This window comes from Gossypium hirsutum, chromosome A01 (genome assembly GCF_007990345.1).
Source record: "Gossypium hirsutum isolate 1008001.06 chromosome A01, Gossypium_hirsutum_v2.1, whole genome shotgun sequence".
Taxonomy (NCBI): Eukaryota; Viridiplantae; Streptophyta; class Magnoliopsida; order Malvales; family Malvaceae; genus Gossypium; species Gossypium hirsutum.
In genome coordinates this window covers 64067568-64094015 of record NC_053424.1, presented here as the reverse complement: position 1 = coordinate 64094015, position 26448 = coordinate 64067568, and the positions used below count along the sequence as shown (strand labels likewise).

General features: G+C 32.5%; 1 protein-coding gene, 1 long non-coding RNA gene and 1 pseudogene across 2 annotated transcripts; 1 reads left to right on the top strand and 2 right to left on the bottom strand.

The window, feature by feature from the left end:
• Positions 1-840: 840 nt before the first annotated feature.
• LOC107900423 (uncharacterized) lies at positions 841-2659 on the bottom strand. The gene is made up of 2 exons (XM_016826027.2): positions 1939-2659; positions 841-1281 (listed from the first exon to the last, which is right to left on the bottom strand). The coding sequence occupies exons 1-2, from the start codon at positions 2587-2589 to the stop codon at positions 985-987; spliced, it is 948 nt and encodes a 315-aa protein (XP_016681516.1). The 5' UTR covers positions 2590-2659; the 3' UTR covers positions 841-984.
• Positions 2660-14198: 11539 nt separating this feature from the next.
• Positions 14199-15903, top strand: LOC107901980 (uncharacterized). Its single transcript, XR_001685535.2, has 3 exons — positions 14199-14449; positions 14549-14596; positions 15459-15903. It is a non-coding gene; the product is annotated as an uncharacterized lncRNA (long non-coding RNA).
• Positions 15904-19537: 3634 nt separating this feature from the next.
• On the bottom strand, positions 19538-26062 carry LOC107901979 (potassium transporter 6-like; annotated as a pseudogene).
• Between the last annotated feature and the right edge of the window lie 386 nt (positions 26063-26448).

Here is a 26448-nt window from a genome sequence, read left to right as displayed (position 1 = left end):
TATTATTGTCTTATTTACTTCCGTAGCTTTATATATAAAAGTTAAAATGGTATATAAGTCCTTATGAAAAAGAATATTACCTTTTCAAACTTTTAAATTTCAAATTACATCAATTAAATTATTTGACCAATATTTTTTGTCTTTGATTGTTACAATGTTGATGTGATGTTAACAACGTTGATGTGATAATTTATGCTAGTGGCAGTTGTTGGTATGGCAATGCCACGTCAACTACCATATGAGCAAAATTAAAAAAAATTAATTTTTTTAAAACTACAAAAAGATATTTGAATTTTTTTATTAGAATGAACCTAGACAAACAGTTGTCCATGTTCATTTATTTCAAACTTAATTATTTTAAAATTATAAAAAAACACATTTTTTAAAATTTAATTTAAAAAAAGTATAAATTTGTAAAACATTATTCAAAGTTATAAAAAATATTAAATTAAAATTAATAAAATTAAAATTAATAAAACCATTTAAAAATTAATTCCAAAATAAATTTGTACAACCATTTATAAATATATAACTACAATTTTTTTCTGTAAATTAATAATTTAATAATACAATAACACAGTTAAAAACTCCCAAGTAAAATAATGTTGTGGGATGTATTGTAGTCGTCTTGGTTGAAACAAATCCAACCACAACCTGTCCCAAACTCAGGGTGAGTTTGGATGGGCGGTGCGTTTAGCTGCGGTTAGTGTAAAAACAGCAGTGGCGGTGAGATTAGATACTGCAGCGATACTGTAGCGTGAGACAAAAAATAAGTTAAACGCACCGCACCGCAGTCAATCGCCCATCCAAACGAAGCCTCAATGTCCTAATACAAAATTTATCTCAATTTCATATTTATTAGAAACTTTAAAATCTATAACCAAATGTTACAGAGATGATTCACTATGCATATCATTAAGCTTAAGATGTATTGTGTATTGCCAAGAGTAAACAGGAAAAATTAGAGCAACTCCGAGAGAAGTCTCATCTTTTTGATGCTAATGGAACTACAACTACATGCATATCAAGATTGTTGGGAGGAAGCCGCAAACAAAGAGGAAAAAGCTCCCCATTCAAAGGACTGCGAGCACACACCACAACATCCTCAAGCCCGGTCTCTTGTTTCAATTTGTGAGTTAGTTCATCTACACCGTTACCCTTGAAACTAAAAGAGTGCCCTTCCATTGCCTCATCGTCAACCTCACCAGTTTCATCTGCTACATGGTAGCATATAGTCCTACCTTTTGATTTCGGTGGTGAATCTAAATAAAAATCACTTGACTGTAATAAGAACATAAATGATTACTGATGGTGTATAATTGTTAGAGATAATTTATAAATTAACTTAACAAATAATTTAAAGGTTTTGTGTCATTTGGTTATTAGTGTAATAACATGAGAAAAAATTTATTTATTATGTATGTATTATAAAATAAAGAATAGTTGGTACAAATTTAAACTTGAAATTAAAAAGATAATAATAACTCTTGTAAAAAAAATAAGACTCTTTAAAATAAGTGAAAAATTTCTCTTCACTTTGTTAAAAATAAATTATAAGTGTTTAAATATTATCAATTGAATTAATTTATTGTTAATTCATATACTAAAACATGTATAACAAATAATACTCTTACTATAAATAATTGCAAATGATTACCCTGACCATACATGATGACACATTACTAAAAATAGACACTAAGATTTAATTTAATTTATTATCTTATTCATTAAGAATTTATACTATAGTGCATAATTTAAATTTTTGTATCTATTTCAATATTTTTATTTGAACATTTTGTTAAATTCTCCGAATCAATCAATACTATTTCTGTTTTAGTATAGATAATCAAGTAATTTGATTTTATATTAAGATGGAATAAGAAGCTAAAACCAACAAGGTTACTATTTAATTAAGAAAAAAGAGTTAAATCGTAGTACCAATTTGCCTGACTCCCGCGACCCTGTTGGAACCACAGAAGACCTTGGGGACTTCAACGAGGACACGACTGAAACCGGTGACGGAGGGCTTGAAGCTAAGCTATCATCGCTAAAAGCCTCCAAAACTTCTTCAGACTCCGGAAAAAAGCTCGAAATTGACAACAAATACTCCATAAACACACGAGAATAGCTCAAAGACTCGGAGTACTCTCCTACCTCCACATCCCATAATACCCATTTATTCGTAGCTCCAATACGAGACTCACCGTGAGTGATGGAGTTCCTCCATGGCGGCGTCCCCCCGTTTGCACGTAAAAATTTCCCGCACCAGCTCTTAAGCTTGATTTTGAACCCTTCTCTTATAGGCTTCCACTGGAGTTTCCAATCCATCTTGTCGGGCACCGTTTGTAGCACCATTTTACCCGTCATGCCTAAAAGAAAAGGAATATCAGTGGCTGCCAGGTACTTCCCATGGCAGCTTTTGAGGCGGATAACGTATGGTTTATCAGGGACAAGCTCGACCAACCACCTAGCTGTTTTCCCTGAGCTGTTTTGGCTTTGATGGACGGTTTCTTGATCATCGTCGGCCACTAGGTATTTCTCAAGGTGGCTCCTCAGTTTCACGACCTTTGCCTCTGTAAAGAGCTCCATGCACTTACAAGACCCAGTTTCCGTGGCTATAACATAAACAAAACAGAGCTCAATGCCAAAATGGCCTTTTACAAAATAGATATGGACCATCTCTTAATTTACTATAAATAAATAAACTTGTAGTTAGCTTTGAACCAAAACTACAAATAAATAATTTTTTTTTGAGAAAAGCATGAAATAAAAAACTTTAGAACCTGCAATAATCATGCATCAAATAAAAAAAGGAAAAAAGGTTTCAATCTTTGATCATGAAAGTTCCAAGTCAACGCCCAAAATGTGGAAGAGCGTGAATTGGAGGCACAGGCAGTACAACTACTAGAACTTGAGGACCTTTTGCAACATGTTTTTTGCAGTCAAGTTTTTAAATGCTACATAAGAATAGAAATTCTTTAAACAAAAATAATGTTATCGGATTTATAAAGCATATTTTACTACATGAACCTTGCCGTGAAGAGTTATTATATTTTGCATCAAGCTTGTCTAAAGATTTGCTACAACTGTTTTACTGTAATTACTCCATGAAACAAGTTTACAATTTTGAAATAGGGAAATAGTTGGGATTGTTTTTAATAATAAAAGGAGGCCATAAGACTACCAGCACTAAATACCCGTAATTTTGTTAAACTACTTAAATTTTTACGCATAGAAAATTACAAAACCATTTAACTGCATGGAAAAAATAGCATACAGAATTACAAACCCTTCTAAATTGCAGCTTGTAAAATTTATGGAAGATAGTCAGAAACATTCCATTGTTGAATTCATAATTCCTCTATAAAAAGAATTCCTGCAAAATAAGCTCAGATCAGTTGAAGTTTAAGGTTTAAGATATGTTCTATTATAAATCTTTTTCTTTCTCGATTTTTAAATATTTATATTTTTTACGATTTTTTTTATTGAAATATTTTATTCGTTAATCAGTAATAACATGGTCGGTGAATCTTCTGGCAACTGGATTCAAGGAAATTTTATTCAACAAATATGGCAGAGAAAACTTGATTGAAGATATAGTGAATTAAAATTTTTATTTAAAAATACAAAATGTTTAATTGAAATGTACAGAATCATTTATTAATTTTTTAGCTTTGTATGCATTTAAAGGATTTTTTTCTTTTTACGTTTTACAATAACTAAAATTTAAAATATTAATATTCGAAATATTTCTATCAAAACAATTTTTAGTTTAAAAAAGATATAATTAAAAAATGTTTTAAAAAATATTCCCGAAAGGATAGAATAATTTAATATTACTCATAGCTATAAAAAAATCATAATTATAACATTCGTGTATATAAACTAATATATATAGTTAAATAAGGCATATAGGTCGATTTTGAAAATTATTTAGGTTTTTAGGTCGGTTTTAAAATTATTTTAAGAAATAAGTCGATTTTGAGGGAAAGTTCGTCCAGCTAGGCGAGCTTTCTGGAAAGCGTGTCCAGCTACACGAGCTTTCCGTACACGTATTAGGAAAGCTTGCTTAGCTAGAGGCGTTTTTCCTTTAAATTGTAATTTTTGACTTTTTTTATTTAATTAATTTCTATGATTGGATGGTTAAATGTTGGTGATTTTATCCTCTAAGTCTTAGGTTTGATCCCTCTCCCACTCACAATTATATTCTTTATTTCATGTTATTTTAAGCTTCTTTTTTTTAGCTTTCTTAGTTAAATGGTTAAATAATAATTATTTCATCCTTCAGACCCCATTTCAATTCCCTTGTTTTTATATGTAAAATATTTCAAATATTATTGTTTTTTCATCTACATTATGAGTATGATATTTCAAATATTTTTATATGTGAAATATTTCAATTAGTTATTTGAAATATCATTATGTTTATATGTGAAATATTTTAAATACACATACAAAAATATTTACTAATTTACTAAAATTAATCATATTTATAATAATTATTTGATTTTATGAACAAAAGAGTTATTATTAAAGAGATGAATTAAAATAAAAAAATTGAAACAATATATTTATTAATTAAAAATTAAAAACTTGAAATAGTATGAAATAAAAATTACAAATGTGTTTAGAAAAAGGGAATTGAACCTGGTCTCCCAAGGATAAAATCATTATTATTTAACCATTTAACTAAAGAAGCTAATATATTAAAAACATTCATTAAAAAAAGAAGAAGAAGAAGCTTAAAACAACATGAAATAAAAAATATAAACATGAGTGGGAAAGGAATCGAACTTGGGACTCAAGGACAAAACCACCAAAATTTAACCATCTAACTAAAGAAAGTTTTTATATTAAAAAAAATCAAAAATTGCAACTTAAAAGGAAAGCCATCTGACTAAAGAAACAATTTTAAAATCGACCTAAAAGCCTAAATAAATTTCAAAATCGGCCTATAAGCCTTATTTAGCCATTTTTTAACAGAAGAATTAATTAATTCAATTACTCAAGGAAAACCACCTTACATCTCAATTCAGCTACCGCACATTTATTTGCCTTCACAGGCGGTGCCTTACACATCATGAAAAGAATGGAACGACATGACAATGTCATTATCCCTCTGAACTGCAGATTATTCTAAATTATCTAAATCATGGCCATTTTAATCTCAAAGTTGTTTGCATTTATTATCGACCTTTCGATACTGCCTTGCACAACATCCAAATTTGGTAGTGCGTAATCTCGTAGTGTATGTTCTTCGCGAGTCATGGGAGGCTCTATTGGCAAAGGTGGTTCTGGTGGTGGTTGTTGCTTTAGTGGTTCTTTGTATAACGAGTTATCACGTGGTGGGTCATTTTGCATTTTTTGTTGTTGTTGCTACTGTCTACGGTTACAACAAATGATTCTCTCTGGATTTGATGCTGGCTCTATAGGGGTGCCCCTAATTCGAGTCATACAATGCAATCCACAGAGAAAAAGAGAAATAACTTAATGAAAATTGAAATCGTATCTATAGTTCTAAGACTTCCTACTTATCCTATTAATATGCAAAAGATAAAGACTAATCTAATGCCGAAGCCTTCTGGGCAATAGCGCCAACAACTTGACCGCCTCTTGACATGCTTAAGTCGAGAGTGAAAAATACTACTGCAAAATTTATGGAATTAGGTGATATCCATAAGTATACAGGTCAGGTTGTGATATAGATTGTTACAACGGAACACGAAAGTATTTCGAGGATCGTACCCAAAGGAGGCTTGATTAAACTAGTGATTAATCTTTATGATAACAAGTCTAAGCAGTAGTGAATTAAAACCATATTACGATAAATCATATGAATAGATGGATGAAAATAAAACATGTAAAGAACATTAAATAACAGAAATAAGTGATTGTAAATCTATCAAGGATAAAAACAGAAGACTAACTCATTTCAGTGTTCATAGCTAACTTCTAACTTAGGGTTCTATTTGGTCAGCTAGTAGTTAACCTAGTTATTACCTCTTGGCCTCTAACTAACCTAACTAGTCGGTAAGAACTACTTATCTCTCAACCTCACAGTTTAGATTAGGACAAGCCAAGTGGTGCTCGGTAGACTATTCGCTCTACCTCATTTGCCTAAATGACTTCCTAGGGTTGTCAAGCCTAGAGTTTAATCTCTTTCAACCCGAGCCAATTGATTCGACAAGAAACCCCAAATAATTGTTAACTATTCCCATATTCGCTCGTTACTCTCCTTCGAAATTGAATATAATTAACATAAATCTAATTAACATAATCTCGAACTTGAATTGAAACATTAATAAAATACCATAAGAAAAAAAATAGAGAGAGAGAGAGAGAGAGAGAGAAAAGAGATTTTGAATATTGATGAAGTCTAAAACTCGAAACTTGTAGCAATAGTTGAATGATTCACAATTCAAATTAAGAAAATGAATAATTAAACAAGAACTGTAAAATAATAAAAACAAAATTTCCAAGGTAAAAACCTAATCTATGAATTGAAACTTAAATGAAGAGGAAGAAGTCCCCTGTTGAGTTCTGAGTAGTCTTATTTATAGGAGTCATGTTAAATGACTCATTTAGACTTAATACAAGTGACTAAACATCATTAATAGGAGTTGTGTGGACTAAAACACCCTTGTTGCCTTTAGTTCCCTTGTCACAACTGTGTCGCGACACCAATGACAGTATGTTCCTTTGGTGCTCATTCAAGGTTGTGTCTGTAACAACCCCTTTTTAGTCAAATCGAAACAGTATTTTTGAACCAAAATATGAAGTCAAAATATTTATTTTATTATTATTTTAATGTTTACAGTTGGATAACATGTATGTGTGAAAATTTCGTGAAGAAATTTTATCGTTTAAATGGTCAATTTGAGAAAAAGGATTAAATCGCGTAAAGTGCAAAAGCAGTGTTCTATTAGTTAAAGGTATTAAATAGCTATAGAACCTTAAAGTAAAGACCTTTATGCTGTAATTAGACCATCCCTAGTGTAAGTGGACTTTTATGGACATATTATCATGCATTTTAATTGTTTTTAATTAAGGGTAAATAGGTAATTAGTATATTAAAGATAAAATAAATAAAACAAAACAAAACAATTGTTTTGTATCATCGTTGTTAGCCAATTATTAACTTGAGGAGAAGCCATTTTAGGGCTTGAATTTTTTCAAGCTTGTTTTCTTCAATTAAGGTATGATTTTTTCACCTTTTTAATGATTTCTATGTTTTTGATATCGTTACAGCTAGTATTAGCTAGCCCAGGGGCTAATTTGCAAAACTGTTAAAGATTTTGAGTGTTTCCATTGATGAATATATGAGTATTTTGATGTTTAATGCTAGATTATGAATATTTGATGTTAGTTAAACAAGTTTTGTTAAGTGATTTTTAGTGAAAATGCAACATAGGGATTAAATTGTGAAATGTGAAAAATGTGTGGTTAAAATGTGGAATAAATGAAAAAATGGGCTGCTAGGGTATAATGGTAATTCAAGTAGCATGGGTTTAATTGGAATTTCATTAATTTGTAAATTCATGAATTAAGGACTAAATTGTGAAAAATGTAAAATATGAGGGGCAAAAGTGTAAATATGTTTTAAAGTGTATTTTGGACTAAATTGAATGAATAGTTGATTAAATAAGCTGATTTTAATTACTTATAGATCAAGAAAAGAGGAATTCAGACTTAGATAGGGAAAAAAGCAAAGTAATTGAATAGTCTGTTCGTTCTGTTATTTCCGTACACGAGGTAAGTTCGCATATTTGAACTTAAATGTGTATTTATTCAATGGATGGATGGTATTGAGATTGTATTTATTTTATAGTTAAATGTGTAGAACTTAATTTAAATGTACGATTTAAGTGGACGAGTTGTTGAATAATACCATAGCTGGGCTATGGCACATCAGATAATAAGACCATAACCGAGTTATGGCATGTGAATGTAAGACCACGGTAGGGCATTGGCAACATATGTGTAAGACCATAGTGGCATCGGAAAATCGAAGTATTTGTATCGTAAACATTTATAAGCTCGAAGTGATTTGGTAAGAGAGTTGGTGATAAATAGATATATATCGGTACAGGTAGAGGTGATCATGGGTCGGGTCGGGCCAGGTCCAAACAAAATTTTAGGCCCGTCTACTAGGCCTGGGCCCGGTCGGGCCCAAAATATGGGCCTAAAAATTTGTCCAAGCCCGGCCCGAAATAAAATTGCTAAGCCTGAGCCGGCCCGCCCCGACCCATATTAATTTTTTTTTGCTTATTTCATTAAATAAAAAAATTTAAAAATATAATAAATCAAATATATTTAAAAACATAAAAAAATATTAAAATAAATAAAAAGATACTAAAATAATTCTTAAAATAATACACAAATTGACAATATAATAAAAAATGGTTATATTAAAATTTTAAAATGATTAAAAAATATATTAATATATAATTCAGGCCGGGTCGTGCCGGGCCCGGGCCAAAAAACTCTTACCTAAGGCCCGGCCCGTTTTCTAAACGGGCCTCTTTTTTTTGCCCAAGCCCATTTTTTGGGCCTATATTTTTACCCAAACCCTCCTATTTTTCGGGCAGGCCTTCGGGCCGGGCCGGGCCGCCCGGCCCATGATCAGCTCTAGGTACAGTTATATACTGAAAACTATTCAGGTAACAACTTAGAAGAAGTTGAGAACTTATGAGTTCGATATAGTTAAACTTTATGTTAGCTCATTGATTGATGTTTTAAATGTTAATTATGTTATCCATTTTGAAATGCTAATGATTGTTGAGATTATTTCATATACATACGAACTTACTAAGCTTTATAGCTTACTTTGTTTAATTTTCAATGTTTTATAGTTCTACAAAGCTAGCTCGGATCTGGGGATCGTCAAGGACTTCATTGCACTATCGAACATCTATTTTGGTACTTTTGAAGTGTGTGTATATATGGTATATGGCATATAGGCTTGAGTCATTTTTGGTATGTAATGAAAATGTATCTTGGCCACTTGAGTTGGCTTGTGATGATGAATTTAACGATGTTTATAAATGTGTAAATGGTTTTTTTTTGAGTTTGGTAATTGACTTATAATGTAACACCCCGTATCCGAGACCGTCGCCGGAGTCAGACATGAGGGGTTCGCAGACTTAAATCACTTATTTGCACAGTCCATTTTAAATTTTTCCAGGCAGTTGGCTAACTGCGTCACTGTCACCTTAAAAATCATATCTTGAGTTCCAAAAATTGAAAATCAGTTTTGTAATTTTTCCCTGAAACTAGACTCATATTTCCATTTACAGATTTTTTTCTAGAATTTTTGGTCAGGCCAATTAGTACATTTTATTAGTTAAAGTCTCCCCTGTTACAGGGTTCGACTACACTGACCTTCTTGCATTGCGACTTAGATAACTCCTTGTACAGGGCTTCAATACTTATTCCATTTATTTCTAATGAAACTAGACTCAAAAAGGAATCTATACATATATGGTATGACTTCTAATTTTCTCTGGTTAATTTATAGAGAATTTCCAAAGTCAGATCAGGGGATCCAGAAACCGTTCTGGCCCTGTCTCACGAAAACTTTAACATCTCATAATATACTATTCATATGAATGTTTCGTTACTTTCCTATGAAAATAGATTCATCAAGGTTCGATTACAAAATTTATTAACTATTTAATTCCATTCCTACTATTTTTAGTGATTTTTCACATCCACATCACAGCTGCTGCCAGCATCTATTTTTAAGGTAAACTTTACCTATTTCATGATCCTCCATGGATCAACTAGAGTTTGTCATACATATACCAAAAGTGATCCTGAATGACCATTCCCATGGCTAACCGTTACCAACATTTCCATACCTCTCAACGAACAACATACAAAACGATTATAATGCTATGATCAAAGTATATTTAAGCCATTTTCGCATGGCTATCCAAATTTACACAAAACCGAAGGGTACATGACCAATAACAAAAAGGGTAGTCCTATACATGCCATTTCAAAGTTCAACCAAAAGTATACCGAAAGGGGCTTTGATAGTGTGGGCGACTTCGACTTCAAAATTCCCGAGTCCGATAGCTGACGAACCAAAATCTATAAAACAGAGGATTAAAGAAACGGAGTAAGCATTAAATGCTTAGTAAGTCTCGAGCAAAGAATTTAAGCACAACTGAAGTATAGCATTCATATAACTAAACGGATAATCCCATATATACATATTCTCAAATCATTCCTACTTCACATTCCAACCCCTATATTCATACATAAGGGATCATCTTAACCAAATACCGGAAGCTCATTACTCGACTAAGCGAATATTATTCGAAGGGAATCAACTATTCCAATGCACATACGAAACATACCTCATTGTTGGGATTTTACAAGCGTATTAACTGAAATTTTTACAGCAAGATCGCTCATTCCCGAATCACATACCTTCAGAATTTAACCGGATATAGCTACTCGCTCAAATGCCTTTGGGACATTGCCCGGTTATAGTAACTCGCACAAATGCCTTCGGGACTTAACCCGGATTTAGTAACTCGCACCAATGCCTTCGGGCTTAGCCCGGAATTAGTAACTCGCACAAATGCCTTCGGATCTGAATCCGGATATAGTCACTTAGCACAAAAGCCTTCGAGACTTAGCCCGGATATCATTCGAATAACCAAGCACATATATCAATAAATCATGACACATCCGTATTTCATTTTCATTACCAAAGCTCAAACACAAGACACTTATCACACTTGCAATTTCGGCTCAATAGCCACATACAAAGAGCATGATTTTGATTTGCTTAAAACATGATCTAATCAAATCATAATCTAAGTTCTATTACTCAAAAACTTACCTCGGATGTCGTCGAACGATTTCGATGGCTATTCGACCACTTTTTCCTTCCCTTTATCGGATCTAGTTCCCCTTTGCTCTTGAGCTTAATTTAACAAATAAATTGATTTAATCATTTGAGCATCAAAAAGAGGAACTCAAGGTACTTAGCCCATATATATTCATTAGACATTAAAGTCACATACATATGAAATCATGAATCAACTCGACATATTATCCCACACTTCCTTTTAGCCGATTGTCTAAGTCAAGATAAAAGCATCAATATGCTTGCCTCTAACCAAATACATGCAACGCCAATCCATCTCATGTGGCCGAATATGCATGTCTACGTTGAGGCCAATTATATACTTAGTACCACATATAAATGACATACATTTTACTAACTAATGCATTACATATTATAACTCAATACGCATCCATCATTTACTCCATAACTAAAACACCACCATATATAAACATATACCTTGAGATGATATATATATATGTCATACCAATACATCATGTGCAAATATATATATGCAAGAGCCGAATCACAAGGCTGATTATAACCATCTCATATATTTTCATCCCATACCCGAATGCACAAGTACATTATAATAGCTTCCAACTTAATTCATCATAAATTTTCTTTTTTTTTCATGGCCGAATGCTCCTTCTACACCATTTACCTTCACAAAGCATGAACTTCATCATCCAACTTACAAGCTTACAATCTCATGAAGTTTAACCTCATAGTATCTATCAAACTCTCACTCATTAGCTTCTATCATAAACCTCCAACAACACCAAATAAACATATACTTCGTGGGTCTATGGTAGAACCAAGAAAGGAACTCATAGATATCAAGATGTAAGCAAACTACCATTATTCATCTAAGTTTAGCATGAAACACAACCATCACCCTTATTAATCTTTTATAGCCGAAAACCATACTCACCCCAAAAATCAAAATTTCAACATGGTTTACAAAAATCACTTGATATCTCACTCAATATCAACTGAAATTTCAAGAGCTAATACAAACTTCCTTACCTTAATAGTGACCTAAGATGACCGATTGCTTCACTCCCTTCTTCCTTTCAATTCGGCCAAGAAGAACCAAAGAACACAACTTGTTTTTCTTTCTTCCTTAGAACATTCGGCCAAGAGAAATGAAAAAAAGATGGACACTTTTTTTTTGTTTTCTTTCTTACATTCACGGCAATGGGGAGGGGGAGAAACAATCACACACATTCTTTCCTTTTTCCATTTCTTTATTACCCATACTCCTTATTTTATTGTTCCTAACATACATCACTAACATAACATGTTTGTGACATGTTTCCACTCATAGCATGGCCGGCCACTAGCTCAAATATTGGGCAATTTGACATGCAAACCCACCATTTCTATAACACGCATTAATAGGCCACTTTACATTTGCCTAGCACATTTATAAATTTTCTCATATAAGTCCTATTTACTAAAATTCACTTACAATTAACAAAATTCAAACATGAAATTTTCACACATGCATAAGTACATATAATGAGCATCAACTAGGACAGTTAATTATTTTTTTATGACTCGGTTTAGTGGTCCCGAAACCACTTTCCGACTAGGGTCAATTTAGGGCTGTCACATATAATGTGTGCTTGAAGTTGGATTTATGAAGCTTAATGATATTAGGTAATTTGAATGGTAAAGGATTGATATTTGGGAAGCTTTATGCTTGTGAATTGGTACATGATAATGCATGATTGGAAGGGTATAATTAGTTGAATTGTATATGTGAATTTAGGTATGAAACTAGATGGCAAATTGTAGCATATTGGTAATTGGTATTGATGGTAAAGAAATGGTATGATTTGAACATTGGTTGATGGTATTTTGATGCATATTAGTGTCTTGAAATGGTACCATTTGAGCTTGAATAGGTATGTGCAAAATAGGTGGCAAAATGGCTTGGTAAATAGCTTATTTTTGTCCACACGGGCATGTGTCTCAGTCGTATGTGACACATGGTCATGTTACACGGCCGTGTGTCCTCTGGTGTTGAATTTGAAAATAAGTCAGTATACTCCACACGGTCTCACACACGGGCGTGTGACTTGGCCATGTGGTATAAGTCAGTATACCCTATAGGTTTGACACGGCCTAGTATACGGCCTGGCACATGGGGGTGTATGGCCATTTTTAGGGCACACGGCGTGTGTGTTGGTTGTGTGACCCAAGTCAGTTAGTTACACGGGGTTAGACACGGGCGTGTCTGGTGGTCGTGTGAGACACATGGCCTAGCCACACGGGCGTGTGTCCCCTGTTTTGAGAAAAATTTTCAAAGTTTCGTGAAAGTTTCTAGAGTTACCGGTTTAGTCTCGAATTACTCCCAAAGTATGTTTAGGGCCTCGTAGGCTCGTATAAGGGACAAATTGATTGAGATTAAATAATGAATGCTTGAATTGAGAAAATGTATGCTAAATGTATGTTTTATTATTTTGTAAGTCAGGTAATGCTTCGTAACCTTATTTCGGCATTGAATACGGGTGAGGGGTGTTACAGTGTCGTGACATCCCTTGGTGTGTGTTGCAACATGGTCGACAATATGCTCTTAAGGTATTTTGAAAGTCTGTTGTGACATCCAAGTAGTATGTTGCAACAGAGGGAGTATTCCACTGACTTTTTGGCCTAAATCGACGTCCTACACACTCAACCAACATGTTAGTCATCACTTAGGCCCAAATTAGCCTAAAATGTCATAAAACACTCCTAATCACTCAATTTACTAACTACATGCTTGGAATGAAAACTTAACAAAAGCATTACTTGGTTGTTAAAAAACAAACTCCGTAAGTATAAAAAAGGACCTAATTTGCCACAAAGAATTATGGCAGATCAAAAGTACCCCCAACTTTTTAACACAGGTAAGTTTCGTGGATGAAATTTTTATAAAGAGGGGAGAGTTATAACACCCAAAATTTTTGATTTATTGTATACAAATATATCGAGAAATTTAGTAGAATTTTGGTATGATAAAATTAGCATTTTATAGGGATTAAATTAATTTTTAATTCATTAAGAAGCCTTTAAAAAAATCTTAGCTAATTTAATTATTACCGGCCTAATCAGGTAAAAATACAAAACTAATGGTAAAATAGTAATTTTTCCACCGAGGATATTTTAGATATTTAGAACATAAATGAGATTAAATATTAGATTAATTAGAGACTTTTGGTGATGACTGAGTCTGTTATTTAATTTTAAATCCTTAAACTTCAAATTTTTGTCACATGCTTAAATAATATTAAGTGTTTGACCATTTGACTATATTTAGTATTATAAAAGATGTTAAAAGAAAGATGATAACATCATCTTTTTCCTTCTATACCAGCCGACCATAAAAAGGGGGAGAAGGTTCTCCACATTTCTTCATCTTTTTCTTTACTCATTTCTCTTACTACTAATTCTCACCATTTTTCATCACTTTCCATCAATTTCTTTTAAATCCATCATCATTAAACCTTTATTGAGCATTATCCCTCATAATTTCCATCATTCAAGTGTTTTAAGGTTTGAGCCCTAATGTGAGAAAATGTAATAGGAAGTTGAAAAGAGGTATTCATGTATAGATTTTATAGTTTTCATTTCATCCATGCTTAGTCTCATGTTTATTGTGTGTTAATGGTTATTTATTGTTCATGAGAGAAATTGAAGAATGAAAGGAGGGTGCTTGCAAGGGAAAGGAAAAGCTTGTTAATTAAGGTAGATTTAGTCTTCTCCAACACTTTCGAAAATTTTAGTGTTCTAAGATATTTGGAAAACACATTAATTTACTTATTTTGAATTAATATTTCTTCTAATTGAATTGATATTATTATCAATATGAATATGTTATGGTATGTAAACGTCTTAATGCTATGAAAGTGTGATTAATGACAAGAAAACAATTTTGTAAATGATTTTCAAGTTAAGTTTCTTGTAGATAAGTTAATATGAGTTTGACACTTGATTTAGTAACTTAATGCTATGGTTGAAATTATTATTTCATGATATAGTGTTTACTGCCTCGAATATTGTTTCAAACTATAAACTTGGTTAGAGATTTTTAACATTGGCATTCCAGAGATTCTGAAACAAGGCCCTAGTAGCTTAGTTAAAATGGTTTGGATATTGGCATGACAATAGGGGACTTCTGTTACTAGTGCTATGGTATTTTGTTATTAGTACTTCGATACTTCGGTTACTAGCACTTTGGTGCGATTCTGATCTGGTTTTCGAACACTCACGCTTCAGCGTTTCTGTTATGGTGGCTCTGGCCAATTAGTCCTTAACATCCCCTCTTTATTTATTTAGGCTTACTATGGGCTGAAATCAAACTATTTTTGTTATTTTATAAATGATTTCTTGAACTTGACAGATGTTATTATTTATAGACTGTCATTTTGAAAACTAATTAGGTTTTCTGATTTCTAAATTTTTTAATAGATATTATGAGCATTGTTTTTCAAATGTTTTACAAATTATTTATAAAGTTCGATTTATTGTTTAAAAGGTAAGTATATATGGAATTTTCATATTATCTTACTAAGCTTTATGCTTGATGCGCCATTATTTTTTCGAGTAGGTCTTCTGAATCAAAGCTTGGTGCTTTTTGAGAATCACAAGCAAACACCATTATCAACATTGAATGGTATGAAATATTTGTATTTACAATTGATACCTAGTGGCATGTATTAGAAAACTCATTTAGGGATGCATATATAAATGTTTCATATAACTATTAGTTGTAATAGTTCTAATTTGTTTATTTTTTATTGACCTTGAGCCAAACTTTATATCTTTTGAATGTATGTATACAAGCCTTGGTTTTCCATGCTTTAGATTGATTTTGTATAGGTTTAACAGGCTAGCTTAATATCTTGGTTGTTATGACATGTTATACCTCATTTTGAACATGTTATATGAGCGTAGATTGTGACTTTTGATCTATTTTTCGAATGTGGTTTGTAAAAGTCTAGTTTGTGGTGTTTCAGTGTTTGTTCTCGACTAATAAAATGCGACTTTTAATATCCCAAAGATTGGTTTTTGTTATGGTTAGTGGTTGAAGGCTTAAGAAATTAGTTACAATTCAAGAAAGGGTGAACTTGTGAAAGGTTGTAGTGCCGCCTAGGTGGGTCCTTGTCGAACAATCACTTTTAGTTAGTATCACCTAGGCGGTGGCCTGAGCCATGCCTTAGCGAAAAGAAAAACTAATAACTCCAATACCGTTTAGGCGGGAGCTTTGACCACCTAGGCGGCAACTTAACGTACGGTTAATGCTTTTGGTTTTACTTAATTTCTTATAAATTCCTTTAATAAATTAAGTAACATCCTTATATTTTACAAATTACCTAGTTCTTTTGTTTTAATTGGCACTATATGATTTTTGGATTTTTTTTTGAAGGAACAAAACTCATTATGGATAGAATTTAAATATTTTTATATAATTTTATAAATTTTATCATTTATTTTCTTACATAAAGTATTGATTTTACTCTGAAAATATCCTGTTAGCGTCTCATGCTTGTACTGACTATTGGGACGAGTGAGGGGTATTACAATTTTTTTTTGAATAAGATAAGTAAAAATATTTTTGTTTGAGACAATTTTAATTAAATAATATTGAAAAAGGAATAAAAATATTAGTTAAAACATAAAAGTAATATATTTGGTTAATAACTTGTAATACAAAAAAATTAAAATTAGAATATTTATAATTAATTAGCAATATGCTAAAAAGTAAACATCAAATCTATATATTTAAGAATATAAATAAATCATATATTAAATAGTACATATAATCATATATATAAATTGTGTGCAAGTAGAATTGAATCAGAACTAAATTGAAATAGAGATTAAATTAAAAAGATGAGAAACTATGAAGAATCAATTCAAAATTATCTCATTTTTTCCAAAAAAAGAAAAATACATGGATCCAAGCAGGTTGACATGCGGGTCCTTTTAAGTTTTATTCGAGAAATGGTTTACATGTTAGTTTCGTTCCTAGATTTATTATTATAATTATTTATTTAAGTTGCTTATTATCATATGTAGGTAATAGTTTGAATTTTTATTTGGAATTGTTATTTAAATACATGTGATAAATATGTGTTATACAATTTTGTAATTAATCCTCAAAATTATTGGTTACTTGTTCTCAGTGATAAAATGTTGTCAAATTCGAGTGAATAAAATTTTGCTTTTTTAATAAAATTAAAAATGTTACATCACAAATTTTCAATTAAATAAATTCATGTTGAATTTAATTTTAGGGGTGAATTCAAACTTATAATATTCAAAATCCAAGACAACATTGATTTAATGTATTAATTTTGGATGTGGCGAGAATGCATAGTTGATTCTTAAATTTGAATTTTTTCTAATTTTTAACGTAAACCTAACAATTGTCATTTTAAACGAATTATCTAATTTATTTTTAAAAAATAATTTTGTAGATATCTGATCATATCTAACAAAGAGAACCGATGACGGCCCTCGTGTTCTTAGCTAAATATCATCAAGCTTAATTTCTCGGTAACAGCTACGAAATACAAACTATGAACATATTACCTCAAAATAATTTTTCTAAACAACGCCCAAAGTTTGTTGCTCAAAAAGCTAAAAACTGAAATAAAGATCACAGTTTAGTTGGGCTTACTCAAATATCCCAACAATCTCAACAATGAGTTGGGAGATGTATAAATATATTGAAATTTTAAGTAAATAAACATTATGCGTGACTATGATTTTCATTTTAGCTTCTTATATTATTTTACCTTTCAATGCTTTATGCATCATTGCAAAAAATTAATTCAGTTTGAGTTGTAAATTATTGATTAATTTGGCAAACATTAAATATAACTAAAAAAAGGAAGAATTTTGAAACTCAAACAATTATCTCAGAATTTAAAGTTTTCATATATATGCTCTTATACATTCTTTAAAATTTCTTTTATATATTCTTTTTTTTTGTAATTTTATATTGATCTTTGCTTTACTTTAATCAATGCATGTAATTAACTCTCATTATATTTGAAAAATATAAATTTAATTTTATAAATATTATTAACGTGTCTTTTTTAAAAAAATTATATTTTAAATTGATTTGGACAACGAGACTAATAAAGCGAATTCTTAATAAATTAAATTGATTTGAAGTCAAAAATCAATGAAGTAAAGTTTAGTGTGAAATTGTGGGAAAAAAGGCTAAATTGAATGAAATGAAAAGTATAGGGATTAAATTTCAAAATTTCCATTTTTAGCTTAGAAAGGATTAAAAAGCAATTTTTACATGGTTGTATATTGTTATGAACCTTTATGAAGTTATTTGGGGATTTAATGAAATGACATATTCGATATAATAAAGCTAAGTGATAAAAGAAAGGGACTAAAGGTGCAATTTCTCCATTAAAGGATACTTTGGACATTTTGAGAATTTTATATCGGAAATTTTAAAATTTATTTCGTATGTGTAAAGATGAAATAAAAAAATTATTGGCCATAGATTTTGGACTTTAAAAATCATAAAAAAGAGTGGGCCACTCATTTGATTTTTTTTTTGTGCTTTGACTTTGACAATTCTTTTGAATAAAAGAAAGGAAAGACGAAATGTCTTCTCTCCTCATTTGATTTTTTCCCCCTTCGTGTCGTCCACCTTCCTTAAAAGAGAAGAAAGTTTTCTCTTCTCATCTTTCTCATATTTTCTCACATTTCATCCAAAGTTTACACTACCCAAGTCATTTTCTTGTTAAAAGCTTGTAGAGCACACATTTCTAAGCCTAGTTCCATCGTCATCTTCTTCATGGAAAGAGTGAATTTCCATGATATAGAGAGAGAAAGCCCGAGTTAGTACGAAAAAGTAAAAAAATAAAGTAAGAAAATGTATTTTGTCATATTTAAGATTATTTTACATAAGTTTCTCAAGAACATGATAATTAGGTGTTATGTATAATATGTGTTTTAAAGAGAAAGAGTCGAATTGTGGGTTATGGAGATTGAGCATGAAAGAGGAGTATTGGATTAGTTAAGTAGAGGATTTTGGTGCTTTTTTTATTATTATTTAAAGAGAGGTAAGTTCTTAAAAAACTATCGTAAGTGAATGAAATAGTTTAATGAAAATGAAAGTAGAGATAAGTATGAATGTGTTATGGTTTTAGACTAAAATGTGAAATAAATTTTTATGGTATTTTGGTGAATATTTAAATGAAAAGTTGACTTAATTGGTGGACAAAAACAAAGTTAACAAAGTTAATAATTTGATAAGGAAAATGATAAGTATGACATAAAAATGAGCTAGTAAGTGAATATGAGTGAAATTTATATGATGTTATGTCACTATTAAATTTATAATTTTACACACAAAGTCTAAAATCTACAATTTTGCACACAAGTATCGAGATTTATAGCCCAAGTCCCAGACTTATTAGCTAAGTCTCGATACTTTGTTGTCCAAGTCTCAAGACTTGCAATCCTTGCACCCATACAAAATATTTTATCAGTTTGAACCACTAGCAACCCGTTTTATGCCTCAAAGAAATATTCCAAAATGATTTTTAAAAATGAAATTAAACTTCTTGAAGGTTGAAATGTGTTTTAAGGGAAATATTATTAGATTCTTAAAAGAAAAACTTTGCAACCGGAGGTGGGATGGGTAAAGGGTGTAACACAAATAACTCTGTAGATATAATACAGCCTCCGAGAATTTGTGATTCCCGCCAAAATTTAGGCTTGGTTATTGGTTGAATTCTTTACAAATTGAAACCGACTATTTTTAATGCTTTGAATAGGAGAATTATTGATCATCCTCTCCTCAAAACCTTATATACACATATATTATTTGCGCATAACTGTGAATATGTATATGATACATTTCCCTGTTTCTCTATGGTCAAAATTATCCCATTAAAAGAAAATTAAACATGATATATCATCCCCACCTCCAACGTAGATGCATGGGGTACACTTAACGCATAGGTTGATAGTCGGCTGTTTCTTCTCAAGAATTCATACCCGTAGTTAATTACAAGCTTCTTTATCAGGCTAGATCCTTGCTTGGCTTTGACATATGAGTGCCCTAGTATGTATGCTATCCCAGCTTCCCTAGCTTCCATAAGTTCCTGCAACTCTTCCCTTGCACCAGTATCTATCTCCGGGCTCTTTGGCACAATAAACCGTACTCTTTTTCTCAGTTTTATTACAGGTGGTGGTGACCATATCTCCTTCAACTCTGATGGACCAGCTGCCTCTATTTTGTCTGCATCATCCTCCCTCATCTGAACCCCTTCTGTATGGCTAGAACATGTTCCGACGACTGTCATTTTATCGTCATCTTTCACCAGATCTTCATTAACACTACCAGGAGCAACACTTTCTGACTGTATAAACTCCGCTATACTGCAAACAAGATCTTTCTCAAACTCCATGTCATCTTTATGAACATCGCGATACCCGTATCGTACGATGCACCTATAAAGCCTGTACTCCCTAGGTCCAATATGACCGATCAGAAACCGTTCCTCAGGTTTAACATGAGGAACTGGGACAGATTTGATGCAAAGAAAAACTAGGACCTGATGGAAGGCTGGAAGGTTGGTGACAAAGTGGGAGAAGATTGCAGGGATTCCAGATACGAGCTCAGTGTGGACAAGTCCAATCCCACGAACCCGTACTATGCCTAGACTGGGACCCAAGCTAAGTAGCCAGTTGATGGATACCTTGTTTTGAACATCGAACTCATATTTTTTCAGTGTGCCATAGTGCCAAACACACATGATTATAAGGAAGATGAAAGCAAGGGCAATAGGAACCCAGGCCCCTTCAAGGAACTTGGTGAGGGAAGCAGTGAAGTAGAGTGCTTCGATTGTGCCAAAAAAGAAAACAAAGCCTATTGCCAAGAATACACTCTTTTGCCAGCATAAAACAATTACCAAAGACATCAGGCAGGTAGTGACCAGCATCACAGTTATAACAGCCAAACCTGTCCAACAAGAAACACGAAGAGTCAAAATTACTAGTACAAATGCAGATTCAAAAAGAGTATCCAATTTACGTTTTATAATTCAGAATATGTTTTCAAGGAAAGACGGATATCAAATATGTAACATTGGTTCTCAATATAAAAATAATAAATGAAGCAACAAATTCCCTACTCCTGTCTCCTATTGCCTCAAACACCAATAATTTAGTGCCAAACTTTCAGGCAACTTTAATTATATCAAGACCAATCCATGTAGAATTTCCTTAGATTTAGGAAGAGGTGAATCGTTTTCCATTTCTGCTTTCAGTCTTGTATATAGGCAATGTCATGATCTCAAATCCACATATATGGCTGGAAACAGAAAACATCCTTGTCTATGTTGCACCAGTATAGATGCTCGCAATTATTATAAGTTGCTGGCACTTTAGTGGTTAGTAGAGTTAGCATGGGTATTAAGAATTTAACCCATAGCTGCTAGAAAATAGACTCTTTATGATTATGATTTGTTGGCCTCACCAGTGCTCCTGAAGGAGTGAAAACCAAAAGATGAAGGTGATGAACCGGCTTAATAGGATAGGCTAGGACTTCCTGTTTACTAGAATGTCCATCTACTGGAACTACCCTTGAGGTAAGCTACCTTGCTTAACCAATTCCACTAATCTTACTACCTCATATCTGTTCCCTTCTTCTCTATCTCCAGGACTTGCCCTTGCCATTTAATGAACTCCAGCCCTTAAATGAAGTATGGGATTTCCTTTAGTGGATGCCATGCAACTCTTAAAAGCAGATGCTGAGAGAAAAGGAACTGATGTTGTTGCAAATTGGCCTGATGTGGTTTAGATCTCTATCGTACATGGGGAATTTTCAGACATACCAAATGCAATCTATCAATAAAGTACAGGTTTTGGTGGGTCCAAAAGAAAGACCATATGTTTCCAGTTTCCAAATATGAAGACATGGTTCAGGCTAGAATACCAAGCTAAGACACAAGATGCTCTGAAGCCCCAAGTTATAAAACCAATCAAACACATTTATGGAGTGGATTGTCATACCTGATGCATTACCCATGCGCCTCGTGTCTCTAAAGCCAACAGTAACTGCCAAGCATAACACCATCAGGAGCCAGTTAATCTCAGGAATGTAGATCTGACCATGGATTTTGGATGATGTGTGGATTATTTTGACTCTTGGGAAGCAACCAAGGGAAGAGCACTGTTTGATGATGGAGAACGTTCCAGTTATAATAGCTTGGCTTCCAACTACTGCGGCAAGTATGGCTATAACCAGAACGGGCCATCTTAACTTTTCTGAAGCGATAACGTTTTGATAGTTGCAGTTAGCTGAAAACTCACCTATCATCCAAATTAGACTGTCAAGAACAACCTAAGGTACCTACCTGGTACAGATACATAAAATCCAATTCTGTAATCACTTTCGATAATATGATGCTGAGATAGATAGGCAGCTTGCCCCATGTATGCAAGAATTAAGGATGGATAAACCAAAAAGGTGAAAGCAATCTGCAGAAATGAGAATTCCCATTAGATAAAAGCTGTTAAACACAGCATAATTCAAAAGAGAACAATAACCAGCAAGCATGCAACTATAGAAATTCTTTTGTCTAACATTAAATGCTTCTGATGCCTAAAATTTCATAAAAGAGTTATGAAATTCTCAGTTGGTAATTGAAATGCCTGCATGTGTTTCCTAGAAGATGTGTAGTTTTCTCCTGAATGTCAAAACTACACCACGAAGTAAAAAGTAAATAAGATGACATTGTCAACCAAAATCATAATTCAATAGTCCAAACAACTTGCAACAAAATATTTGTTTAATCATCCATGAGACAGAACAGTTGGCTCTTCTCAACAACTCCTACCATGGCAACTAGACTTGTCAATTCTAATCCTAAACGCTGATTTTTTGAAGTTTGACTTTGAAGTTCAAATCTCTTTGGTATAGAAATTGAAAATTGAGATAACTTTGTTGAATTTGATTAAAAGCAAACGAATGACTACAAGGAAACATTAAGTAAAACGGTTTAGTTCCAAAAAATGTAAAAACGTATATATTTTTTTTTCCAATCATATTAGAAAATCAACTATAATTTAAAGAATATCAATTAAAATGTTTAGATGTATTTTTAAATATAGTGTTTTTCCCTTTTACCTTTGAATTAAATTCTAATATTATCTAACTTGATCAGATTTTAAATTAAATTTGATTTTATTTTAAAACTCAATAATCTGAATTTGAAAAGACCCAAATTCAAATAACCTAAGTGTCCAACCCAAATTATCCAAGCCCAAAATGCCTTGAATCTAGAGATATTTAAACCCTAAATCATATGAACTCAAAATGATCTAAACCCAAAATTGACCCAGCCCGCCTATTTATAGATCTAAATGCTGACTTAGTGTAAAGAAGAAATCCTTAACCATGAACTAAGCATATATACCTTTATTGACAATTGTGAGAAATGTCCAAGATCCGCAAACATAGCCTCTGAACCTGAACAATGAAAATGTAAATAAACTTATAATCAATCTTTTTATTCCAAAATGGTAGCAATACACACAAATAAACATATAACCAAAACCACACACACTGACCTGTTATACACAATAAAATACCACCCAGAGACATCCAACCTCCTCTCTGGGTTTTCCTAAAAAATTTGTACATGTAATATGGAGACAGAGCTTGATACACATGAGGATTCCAGTGAGTGATGTTATATAATCCAATGGCACTGATGCAAAGAAGCCATACTAGAACCACAGGTGCAAACAGAAAACCAACCCTGTGTGTGCCATAATGTTGAAGGGCAAACAAGCCTATCAGTATGATACATGCGACTGGAACCTCTACGTCTGCAAAATTTGTTGAACCTTCATAAGAGGCAGTAGAATGCTATATGGATGACATAGGAAGAGAAGAAAGCTGGCATAAAATCTCAAGGATCAAATAAAGAACGACTTGTATGGAGACATGCACTTGAAAGAGAAATTACAATTAGCAGTCACGGTTAGAAATTCTACTAAGACCAACTTCCAAAAGCATTTCAACGTGGCCTTATTTTTAACATTTCATAGGAGCATCAGTAATAGCTTATTTGAAGTGCAATTAATATACTTTGGACAAAAAGAAGATTGCACAACTAAACACTTAGTTGCAAAGCTAAAAGCACATTTTGAAGATCACGAATCGTTGTTTAGTGTCAACCTGAAGCTAGGGTCCCAGCTAGCACATGAGTACAAATTCTACATGGTTCGAATAAGTTGGCTTATTTTAAAACTACAATTAGTAGGTCATTTCTTTAGGAACTATAACTTATCATGCAGGAGCATATTAAGTAACTTGATGCCAAAGTGTGTACTCACAACGTCTCATATGATTTCCCAAGGTGGGTCAGTGGTTTTGATATAAACTGAAAGTTTAAATTGAAAGCAGAGTATACAGGCAAATATATCACTAAAGAGATTCAATCTACTAGTTTGGGTGGACTATGTAACTGTATATGACCCAGTTTAGAATGTTGATTGGAAAGTCTAACCAACTTGAGGTGAAAGGTAAAAACTATGGGTCCCACAATACATATGCTTAAGGTTATGAGAGACCAAGATCGAAAAATGAAGATAATCACAGAAATCATGTGCCATATAGATTAATCGTTGAAGAACTCAACGCCAAGAGACATAATACAAACTTAGAAAAGTCTGGACAACCATCCTAAAACTTGAGAATTACTGAAGCAATCAAAAGGACCTACAATCTCACTTTGTGCTAAAATCCAGCAACACCAACAGGGATTGGCATCATGGATTATTTATCTAGAAAAAGTACCAAGAAACTTAGCCTACAAGCCGAGCTTTTGTTATCAGCCATTATTTGTCTTCTCTGGCTAGCCAAGAGTATATTTAGAAGCTACAGTTATGTGCAGCCGAAGCAAGAGAAAGGAGAAAGCATCTTACATTTATGATGTTCTTTTGACATTGATAGCTCCAGCCCAGACACCGCAGAGAAAACTGCACAAACAACCCGAAAAATCAAGCAATCCAGTTTATGACATAATTACCACAAGAAACCAGGGAAAGAAAACTGTAATCACCGGAAATAGCTGGTGTGAGGATACCATCACCAATTACCATACAGGTCCCAATCAAAGCAAGAACAAGCAAGAACCTTTGCAACACCCTATGCTTCTCTAAAGAGGATTTCAAACTTGACCCAAAACTTGATTGTGGTGCCAAACCGATACTATCCTTCTTGTACTCAATCAGCTCTTCATCTGCCAATTGGCAATTGGGCAGTGAGTTTACTCGGGCGTGTCGACACAGCAAGGACTACAAGGCAAAAGTTCCTCCTTCACCATTATCATCAGCTCTAAGTACTATAAACACATATTTGAGCAAAGGCACCAAAGTGAGAGTCCAGAAAACAAAAGACAAAACCCCATAGATTTCTTCATTTGTCTCCGAGTGTTGAATATCTTCCTCAAATGTGCTTTTGTAAACATATAGGGGGGAAGTGCTTAAATCCCCATAGACAACTCCAAGGCTTTGGTATGCCAAAATCAATACCGTTCTCCATGATTCCTTCTGCAACAATATTAAAAAAAAGAATCCAATTAGAACCCCGAATTAATGTTACTCATTTAACTCCTTGAACGAGTTTTCTTTTTCATCATTCAGTATTTACTTTCAAACTCAAATTTGTGTTTCCCTTTAATGAAAGAACATAAATGGGTTCTCAGTGAAAAAGAAAAGCGATTAATACGAATTTGATAAAAAAAAAAAGCATCTTACCTTTGCATAGTTTTGATAAACACCAGTCTCCAGATCCATGACCGAAGAGATTCAACGAATGCCCATTTGCTAAAGAAGACTCCTCGAGTATATACACAGGGATACAGATGCAAACAGATGAAGTCAAGGCCAAAGATCTTTTCTTTTTTTCCTTTCTTCCTTTAGTGACAGAGTTGCTTATCAAAACTTTAGTGACAGCATAAACAAGGAAAACTTTCAAAACCCAGAAAAACAGAAGTGAATAACAAGTATAATACTTAGTAGTAAAAACTTGTAGTGATCTAAACATGAAAAATAAGGACTAGGTGCTATGATTGTTTTGCGTATGACTTGTGAGGCTTCTCGTGAAAGAAAACAAGGAGTAAGAAAGAGAGGCTTGTTGTTTGCTGTGTAGTTGGTGAGGAAAGTTTTATGGATTTCTGTTTTATTAATAACTACTAATTAAATAATTTAACAGATGCTTTTGTATGTTTTAATTTTAAAATTTTAAATAATTGAGTATTAATACACAAAAACACAGAATGTATTTTTTTTTTCCTCCATCCATTTAAACATACGTTATCAAAGTTTTAAAGCTACTTCATTAGAAGGCCAAGATATTTTAACCCAAAAAGTAAGTAGTTTTATGCTAATTCACCTTGAATAAAATACTTCCAGATAAAAAAAATAATTTGATTATTAACACTATTAAATTTTTTTATTAAATTTATTAGAGGTAACATTTTGAAAGAAAATAAACTCAGTTAATAGTTATGCAACTAAAAATTGACATTATAATAAACTTAAAT

Excerpts from the sequence above, each read along its gene's own strand:
- LOC107900423 (XM_016826027.2), bottom strand. The coding sequence starts at position 2,589 with ATGGAGCTCTTTACAGAGGCAAAGGTCGTGAAACTGAGGAGCCACCTT. Across the intron at positions 1,282-1,938 it reads CGCGGGAGTCAGGCAAATTG|TCAAGTGATTTTTATTTAGA; the intron begins GTACTACGATTT and ends TTCTTATTACAG.